Source organism: Oncorhynchus clarkii, chromosome 3 (assembly GCF_045791955.1).
Source record: "Oncorhynchus clarkii lewisi isolate Uvic-CL-2024 chromosome 3, UVic_Ocla_1.0, whole genome shotgun sequence".
Lineage (NCBI taxonomy): Eukaryota > Metazoa > Chordata > Actinopteri > Salmoniformes > Salmonidae > Oncorhynchus > Oncorhynchus clarkii.
The window spans coordinates 14,387,759-14,398,196 of NC_092149.1; the positions used below are offsets into that span (position 1 = coordinate 14,387,759).

Here is a 10,438-nt window from a genome sequence, read left to right on the forward strand (position 1 = left end):
GTTATTTAACTCACTGATGGTGCAGATGTGGTTATTTAACTCACTGATGGTGCAGATGGGTTATTTAACTCACTGATGGTGCAGATGTGGTTATTTAACTCACCAATGATGCAGCTGATTGGTTATTTAACTCACTGATGGAGCTGATTGGTTATTTAATTCACTGATGGTGCAGATGGGTTATTTAACTCACCAATGATGCAGCTGATTGGTTATTTAACTCACTGATGATGCAGCTGATTGGTTATTTAACTCACTGATGGTGCAGATGTGGTTATTTAACCCACCAATGATGCAGCTGATTGGTTATTTAACTCACTGATGGTGCAGATGTGGTTATTTAACCCACCAATGATGCAGCTGATTGGTTATTTAACTCACTGATGATGCAGCTGATTGGTTATTTAACTCACTGATGGTGCAGATGTGGTTATTTAACTCACTGATGGTGCAGATGTGGTTATTTAACTCACCAATGATGCAGCTGATTGGTTATTTAACTCACCAAGGGTGCAGCTGATTGGTTATTTAACTCACTGATGGTGCAGAGTGTTGGTTATTTAACTCACTGATGGTGCAGCTGTGGTTATTTAACTCACTGATGGTGCAGATGTGGTTATTTAACTCACTGATGGTGCAGATGTGGTTATTTAACTCACTGATGGTGCAGATGTGGTTATTTAACTCACTGATGGTGCAGATGTGGTTATTTAACTCACTGATGGTGCAGATGTTGTTATTTAACTCACTGATGGTGCAGATGTTGTTATTTAACTCACTGATGGTGCAGATGATTGGTTATTTAACTCACTGATGGTGCAGCTGATTGGTTATTTAACTCACTGATCGTGCAGCTGATTGGTTATTTAACTCACTGATGGTGCAGATGTGGTTATTTAACTCACTGATGGTGCAGATGTGGTTATTTAACTCACTGATGGTGCAGATGTTGTTATTTAACTCACTGATGGTGCAGATGTTGTTATTTAACTCACTGATGGTGCAGATGTGGTTATTTAACTCACCAATGATGCAGCTGATTGGTTATTTAACTCACCAAGGGTGCAGCTGATTGGTTATTTAACTCACTGATGGTGCAGAGTGTTGGTTATTTAACTCACTGATGGTGCAGCTGTGGTTATTTAACTCACTGATGGTGCAGATGTGGTTATTTAACTCACTGATGGTGCAGATGTGGTTATTTAACTCACTGATGGTGCAGATGTGGTTATTTAACTCACTGATGGTGCAGATGTGGTTATTTAACTCACTGATGGTGCAGATGTTGTTATTTAACTCACTGATGGTGCAGATGTTGTTATTTAACTCACTGATGGTGCAGATGATTGGTTATTTAACTCACTGATGGTGCAGCTGATTGGTTATTTAACTCACTGATCGTGCAGCTGATTGGTTATTTAACTCACTGATGGTGCAGATGTGGTTATTTAACTCACTGATGGTGCAGATGTGGTTATTTAACTCACTGATGGTGCAGATGTGGTTATTTAACTCACTGATGGTGCAGATGATTGGTTATTTAGCTCACCAATGATGCAGATGATTGGTTATTTAACTCACTGATGGTGCAGATGATTGGTTATTTAACTCACTGATGGTGCAGATGATTGGTTATTTAACTCACTGATGGTGCAGATGATTGGTTATTTAACTCACTGATGGTGCAGATGTGGTTATTTAACTTACTGATGGTGCAGATGATTGGTTATTTAGCTCACCAATGATGCAGATGATTGGTTATTTAACTCACTGATGGTGCAGATGATTGGTTATTTAACTCACTGATGATGCAGCTGATTGGTTATTTAACTCACTGATGGTGCAGATGTGGTTATTTAACTCACTGATGGTGCAGCTGATTGGTTATTTAACTCACTGATGATGCAGCTGATTGGTTATTTAACTCACTGATGGTGCAGATGTGGTTATTTAACTCACTGATGGTGCAGATGATTGGTTATTTAGCTCACCAATGATGCAGATGATTGGTTATTTAACTCACTGATGGTGCAGATGATTGGTTATTTAACTCACTGATGGTGCAGCTGATTGGTTATTTAACTCACTGATGATGCAGCTGATTGGTTATTTAACTCACTGATGGTGCAGATGTGGTTATTTAACTCACTGATGGTGCAGATGTGTTATTTAACTCACTGATGGTGCAGATGGGTTATTTAACTCACTGATGGTGCAGATGTGGTTATTTAACTCACCAATGATGCAGCTGATTGGTTATTTAACTCACTGATGGAGCTGATTGGTTATTTAATTCACTGATGGTGCAGATGGGTTATTTAACTCACCAATGATGCAGCTGATTGGTTATTTAACTCACTGATGATGCAGCTGATTGGTTATTTAACTCACTGATGGTGCAGATGTGGTTATTTAACCCACCAATGATGCAGCTGATTGGTTATTTAACTCACTGATGGTGCAGATGTGGTTATTTAACCCACCAATGATGCAGCTGATTGGTTATTTAACTCACTGATGATGCAGCTGATTGGTTATTTAACTCACTGATGGTGCAGATGTGGTTATTTAACTCACTGATGGTGCAGATGTGGTTATTTAACTCACTGATGGTGCAGATGTGGTTATTTAACTCACCAATGATGCAGCTGATTGGTTATTTAACTCACCAAGGGTGCAGCTGATTGGTTATTTAACTCACTGATGGTGCAACTGATTGGTTATTTAACTCACTGATGGTGCAGATGTGGTTATTTAACTCACTGATGGTGCAGCTGATTGGTTATTTAACTCACTGATGGTGCAAAATAATGGTTATTTAACTCACTGATGGTGCAGCTGATTGGTTATCGAACAAAACAAACATTATCGAACAAAACAAACATTTATTGTGGAACTGCGATTCCTGGGAGTGCATTCTGATGAAGATCAAAGGTAAGTGAATATTTATAATGCTATTTATGAATAATGTTGACTACCCAATATGGCATATATTTTTTGGGCTACTTTGTAGCCTACAAGGGTAGAGCTACTTTTTTGGGCTACAAGGGTAGAGCGAAAGCTCGCAGACACTCAGGCCTCCGTGGAATGCTTTCTGACACGTGGTGCAGATGATTAGTTATTTAACTCACCGATGGTGCAGATGATGCTTGTGTTGCGAGCTGTGATTGGCTCCTGGTCGATGTCCAGCAGACACAGGTGCTCCAGGAAGGTGTCAGCCATGCTGGCGTCCAGCTGCTGCTTCTGGATGAAGGAGTCTGGGAGGGGCATGACGTCAGAGTAACGTCTGATACGAGCTAAGAGAGAGAGAAATGTCTATGTTTTTTTTAAACTTTTGTGAGCGTAATGTTTACTGTTAATTTCTGAAGGTTTATTTCCGTTTTTGTTTTTTTGTCTATTCCACTTACTTTGGTAATGTAAACCTTTTGAATTGAGAGAGAGGGGGGGGGGGGAGTGAGAGAGACACGGGGGAGAGAGAGACCTCTTAGCTTGTTGAGATGGCCTCAGACTGACAGAACTAAGGTTGGAGAAGGTTAACATGCAGCAAGCATTCTGAACAGTGACATTCAAGAGAGGGTGTGAGTGTTTGTGGGGAGGGGGCTAACGTCACGTGACATGCAACATACTGCCATACAGGACAGATGCTGTGACTGGCCACTACATGACATTTACAACCTAACATGGAAATCGTATACATTGACATTCTGGAGACAAGAAGCAATCTGACAAATGGTTCTAATTTGGAGTCTGTTTTAAATGAACACACACATCAGATGCACAGTCTGTCTGGGTACTGGTGTCTTTACAAACAAACCATTCTTTATTAGTACTATTTTCTACATTGTAAAATACTAGTGAAGAATAAAACACTATGAAATAACACATATGGAATCATGTAGCAACCAAGAAAGTGTTAAACAAATCAAAATAATTTTTTGATTTTAGATTCTTCAAACTAGCCACCCTTTGCTTTGATGACAGCTTTGCACACTCTTGGCAATCTCTCAACCAGATTCACCTGGAATGCTTTTCCAACAGTCTTGAAGGAGTTCCCACATATGCTGAGCACTTGTTGGCTGCTTTTCCTTCACTCTGCGGTCCAACTCATCCCAAACCATCTCAATTGGGTTGAGGTCGGGTGATTGTGGAGGCCAGGTCATCTGATGCAGCACTTCATTGCTCTCCTTCTTGGTAAAATAGCCCTTACACAGCCTAGAGGTGTGTTGGGTCATTGTCCTGTTGAAAAATAAATGATAGTCCCACTAAGTGCAAACCAGATGGGATGGTGTATCGCTGCAGAATGCTGTGGTAGCCATGCTGGTTAAGTTTGCCTTGAATTCTAAATAAATCACAACAGTGCTTTATCATGGGGGTAACCACACATGAGGAGATCGTCCGTTTACCTAGTCTGCGTCTCACAAAGACACGGCGGTTGGAACCAACTCTAATTCACTTATCCTCTGCAGCATAGGTCACTCTGGGTCTTCTATTCCTATGGCGGTCCTCATGAGAGCCAGTTTCATCACAGCGCTTGATGGTTTTTGCGACTGCACTTGAAGAAATGTTCAAAGTTTTTGAAATTTTCCGTACTAACTGACCTTCATGTCTTAAAGTAATGATGGACTGTCATTTCTCTTTGCTTATTTGAGCTGTTCTTTCCATAATATGGACTTGTTTTTTCACCAAATCTTCTGTATACCACCCCTACAACACAACGGATTGACTCAAAAGCATTAAGAAGGAAAGAAATTCCGCAAATTAACTTTTAACAAGGCACACCTGTTAATTGAAATGCATTCCAGGTGACTACCTCATAAAGCTGGTTGAGAGAATGGCAATAGTGGGCAAAGCTGTCATCAAGGCAAAGGGTGGCTACTTTGAAGAATATCAAATATAAAATACATTTGGATTTATTTAACACTTTTTTGGTTACTACATGATTCCATTATGTGTTATTTCATAGCTTTCATGTCTTCACTATTATTCTAAAATGTAGAAAATAGTTCTAATAAAGAAAAATCATTGAATGAGTACGTGTGTTGTCTGTGATCTAAACGCCTCATAGGGAAAAAAAAGAAATAATAAAAAGTTGGACACAAAAAAATACATTTAACACTCACTCAGTCTGTACTGCTGCTGTCAACACACAAGACAGGCAGAGAGGAGGAGGAGGAGGAGGAGGAGGAGGAGAAGGGGGAGGAGGAGGACAGATGTTGGTGGACAAGGTCAACACTTACAACAGTACTGACAACATGTGAGAATGTGAAAAGAGGAGAGAGGAGGAGGGAAGGATATGGATGGAAGGAGATGGAGGGAAGGATATGGATGGAAGGAGATGGAGGGAGGAAAGGGAGGGAAGGAGATGGAGGGATGGATATAGAGGGAAGCAGATGGAGGGAGGATAGGGAGGGAAGGAGAGTAGCTCAATACTCAAGGTGCCCCCTAAACGGTGGGAAGGAAAAGGAGAAGGAGGAAAAGAAGGAGCTGACAAACATGCTGGTCCTGGGAGGTGGTCTAGCCCTGAGAGAGAGAGAGAGAGAGAGAGAGGGGGAGTGAGAGAGACACAGGGGAGAGAGAGACCTCTTAGCTTGTTGATGTCTGTGATGTGCTTGTTAGTCTGTGTGTATGTGTCCTGTGGGATGTCTAGGCCCGGTGCTCTCTTTCTCCATCCCCTCTATCACGGTCTCCATCTCTCTCTCTCTCCATCTCTCTCTCCCTCGATCACACTCTCCATCTCTCTCTCCCTCTGTCTCCTTTCTGTGACCCAATTCCGATGCCCTGCTGCACACATTATTAAGTGTTCCACAGAGCTCTACCTCTGACACATCGCACATCGCGCACACACACACACACACACACACACACACACACACACACACACACACACACACACACACACACACACACACACACACACACACACACACACACACACACACACACACACACCTCACAAAATGATATAATTACAATACTTAGGTGCCGATACGATATGTATTGTGATTCTCACGATTCTACATGTATTGCAATTAGAGACTGCAGTTTTATTGTGATTTGAGGTTCCAAACATATTTCTCACTATGTCTGCTGCAGAGGGACAAGAGAGAGCATCAGAAAATGAATTTTGATCAGTCATGCTGAAAACATGTTGGCTCTCTATTTAAAAAGAAAATGGAGAACAAGTGATAGGTTTTCATCCTGAGTTTTGACGCTGGTAACTAGTGCTAGATAACGCTGCCTACAGTAGCTAAAAAAATTGTTGGAGTCAAATATCGATATAATATCTTCCACCACTAATATTGCGATATGTAACTGTATCGATTTTTAGCCCCATCACTAATTCACACACACAGAAACGGACTGAAACTTGTTACTGACCAAAACAGACACCTGTTCTAGCTGACTGTAAGGCTGAGATTAGGTCCCAACACTGTGCTGTAATGTACAGATCAGTGCATGCTTTCCATAGAGGAGAGATATGGTTGGGTGTGTGGACAGGACATACACTAGCTGAAAAAGTGTTCTATGTGTGAGGAAGATAAGGCAATGTCTATGTGTGAGGAGGTGTGTGTGTGTGTGTGTGTGTGTGTGTGTGTGTGTGTGTGTGTGTGTGTGTGTGGACAGTCAATGAACCTTAGGTTATCCTGACCAACCACCACTGTGCTCTGGGTCAACTCCTAGCAATGCAAATCTAACTGCCTAATTCTGGTATACAGCCCTCAACATTTAACCACTAATCAACCAACAATAACTATTATAATACAACCAAAATTCATACAATAACATTTTTACGATATTACGCTTGATGCTTCCTGAATGATGATAAGCAGACTAGAAACATTCTGCTGAGGACTGTAGAAAACTTGCTTTGCATCAGTGACTTTTATGAGTCATATGACCTTGGAATAAAACGTTGCTGTCTGATCTCCAAAATATCAACTTTTCAGGAAATTTAAAAAAAAGTTATTTTTACAATTAACAAACATGCAGTTGTGAAATTACAGAAGCTAAGTTAAATAAAAATGTCATATATGTTCAGAGTACACTGAGGGGTGTTACCACTTTCAATAAAGGTAAAAACAATAACAAATCGACTAAGTTAAAGGTTTTCATCAGGCAGCGACTAAAAAGAGAATAGATGTACAACCACTGTAGAAGATTCTGTTCCACCTGATCTTGAGTCAAGGTAGAATGTCTGAAAGACATCAACTCCAATGTGGAGTTGCATCAGAAATAGCATCAGAAGCATCAGAAAGTGGCTAGTGTGGGTGAACCTATTTAAGCTTTAATCTTTTAGCCAGGTAACACTTCAATATTCTATTGCATTAACGGAGAAGTTTAAAGGTTAACCTCCCGTATGCTAGCAGCTCTACAGACTTACCTCCCATCTTGACCCAAAGCTTTGTCAAACTCCAACTGTACTATCCTATCACCTCTATATGTCTGTCCAGTCCTGTCTGTCTGTCTGTCTGTCTGTCTTTTCTCAGTCAGTGCTCAATCTCTGAACTTTCACTAATTTCCTCCCTCTCCCCCTCCTCTCTACACCCCTCAGCCCAATCTACTGTAACCATTCACAGTGTCCACTCTCTTTGACACAGAAGTTAGCCTGGATGATCATGTGATAGTCATAGTGACTTTTTCACTATTGATCACATGGTTTTGTTTTTCTTCATCTAGGGTTATGGTCAGGTTGGAATTACGGTCAGGGTTAGGTTTGGGTTAAGGTCAGGGTTAGGTTGGAGTTAAGGTCAGGGTTAGGTTGGAGTTAAGGTCAGGGTTAGGTTGGAGTAAAGGTCAGGGTTAGGTTGGGGTTAAGGTCAGGATTAGGTTGGGGTTAAGGTCAGGGTTAGGTTGGAGTTAAGGTCAGGGTTAGGTTGGAGTTAAGGTCAGGGTTATGTTGGAGTTAAGGTCAGGGTTAGGTTGGAGTTAAGGTCAGGGTTAGGTTGGAGTTAAGATCAGGGTTAGGTTGGAGTTAAGGTCAGGGTTAGGTTGGAGTTAAGGTCAGGGTTAGGTTGGAGTTAAGGTCAGGGTTAGGTTGGAGTTAAGGTCAGGGTTATGTTGGAGTTAAGGTCAGGGTTAGGTTGGAGTTAAGATCAGGGTTAGGTTGGAGTTAAGGTCAGGGTTAGGTTGGAGTTAAGGTCAGGGTTAGGTTGGAGTTAAGGTCAGGGTTAGGTTGGAGTTAAGGTCAGGGTTAGGTTGGAGTTAAGGTCAGGGTTAGGTTGGAGTTAAGGTCAGGGTTAGGTTGGAGTTAAGGTCAGGGTTAGGTTGGAGTTAAGGTCAGGGTTATGTTGGAGTTAAGGTCAGGGTTAGGTTGGAGTTAAGGTCAGGGTTAAGGTCAGGGTTAGGTTGGAGTTAAGGTCAGGGTTAGGTTGGAGTTAAGGTCAGGGTTAGGTTGGAGTTAAGGTCAGGGTTAGGTTGGAGTTAAGGTCAGGGTTAAGGTCAGGGTTAGGTTGGAGTTAACATTATTCTGTAACAACACAGAATAAAACAATACAAGTCCCATGATGATAGTGACTGCCCCTTACTGCTTATCACTTATTAACGGTCATTCATTCACAATACTTTACTTTAGCAAAATATTTGTTTATTTTATGACTTTATTATTTCATTCCATGTCACATCTATAGAGCTGCTGCCTAAGTTGTGTGACAAAATCACTATTTTAGTAGTTCTTCAAAGTAAATAAGGCATACTTTTATGACTGCTGAATACCAACTATCAATCACTTAGATCATGTATTTTCAGGTAGAGAAACCTCTCGAAGCAACTGCTTTCTATCCCTCTCGCACGTTCTCTCTTCTCTCTGTCTCTGTCAAGGAGGTCTCCATGTCTGCTCCACACAGACTGAGACCAGACAAGTAGGAGGTCTCCATGTCTGCTCCACACAGACTGAGACCAGACAAGTAGGAGGTCTCCATGTCTGCTCCACACAGACTGAGACCAGACAAGTAGGAGGTCTCCATGTCTGCTCCACGCAGACTGAGACCAGACAAGTAGGTCTCCATGTCTGCTCCACACAGACTGAGACCAGACAAGTAGGAGGTCTCCATGTCTGCTCCACACAGACTGAGATCAGACAAGTAGGAGGTCTCCATGTCTGCTCCACACAGACTGAGACCAGACAAGTAGGAGGTCTCCATGTCTGCTCCACACAGACTGAGACCAGACAAGTAGGAGGTCTCAATGTCTGCTCCACACAGACTGAGACCAGACAAGTAAGTGGGTGCGCAATGGATTACGTCATTGTAGGTGATTACCACACCGGTGCCCCCGCACTCTGTACCGGTACCCCCGCACTCTGTACCGGTGCCCCCGCACTCTGTACCGGTGCCCCCGCACTCTGTACCGGTGCCCCCGCACTCTGTACCGGTGCCCCCGCACTCTGTACCGGTACCCCCTGTATACAGCCCGCTATTGTTATTTACTGCTGCTCTTTAACTGCATCGTTGGTTGAGGGCTTGTAAATAACCATTTCACTGTAAGATCTACATCGGTTGTATTCGGTGCATGTGACAAATGAATGTGATGTGATTGATGTATTGTTTAGTGTTGTGCTGGGTCATGGCTTTGCATCTAAAACAAATGAAATGTGATATATTGTTTAGTGTTGTGCTGGGTCATGGCTTTGCATCTAAAACAAATGAAATGTGATGTATTGTTTAGTGTTGTGCTGGGTCATGGCTTTGCATCTAAAACAAATGAAATGTGATGTGATTGATGTATTGTTTAGTGTTGTGCTGGGTCATGGCTTTGCATCTAAAACAAATGAAATGTGATATATTGTTTAGTGTTGTGCTGGGTCATGGCTTTGCATCTAAAACAAATGAAATGTGATGTGATTGATGTATTGTTTAGTGTTGTGCTGGGTCATGGCTTTGCACCACCAAGATTTACATGTTAAAGTCACCACTGCATTGGTCTTAGTTTGTTTACTTTTCTTGTGGGAACTTCTGATCCCCACAAGTATAGTTAAACACGCTCGCACACACACACACAGACGCACACACGCACGCACGCACACGCACACGCACACGCACACACACTTGTGTAGCTACCCTGAAAAGCCAACAGACAGAGGGTGTAAATCAGTAGCCAGAACACAAACAGACCTTTGTGCTGGAGTTGACTAGAGAGAATGTACACTGTGAAGCCACTCCCCTGGACTCCAGAACACAGCTAGATACATATAGCACACATTATGTGACATAACACCCTGTCAAAATACATGACATAGAGCACATTTAGATGCAACACAGACTTTGGCATCAAGTCCTGATATATTAGCCATCATTTCAGTCCTGACTTCATTCTTCAAGTGGCCTAAACTAGTATTTTACAGGATGGCCTGTAATTAAAGGGTTACCATTATTACTGAGGTTTCAGTTTCAGCCCATATCATCCAATTTATCTCAAACCTGTTTTGCAATAGATTTAATGC

At 41.9% G+C, this 10,438-nt stretch overlaps 1 protein-coding gene across 1 annotated transcript in view; it reads right to left on the bottom strand.

Annotated features, from left to right (window-relative positions):
* LOC139388539 (pyruvate kinase PKM-like) overlaps positions 1 to 7,596 on the bottom strand; it is a 21,819-nt gene extending 14,223 nt beyond the window's left edge. The window contains exons 1-2 of the mRNA XM_071135254.1: positions 7,382 to 7,596; positions 3,132 to 3,296 (exon numbers count right to left, since the gene is read on the bottom strand). Coding sequence (XP_070991355.1) covers positions 3,132 to 3,296; positions 7,382 to 7,388 — 172 coding nt within the window. The 5' untranslated portion in view covers positions 7,389 to 7,596. The remainder of the gene's footprint in view (positions 1 to 3,131; positions 3,297 to 7,381) is intronic.
* Positions 7,597 to 10,438: the final 2,842 nt, after the last annotated feature.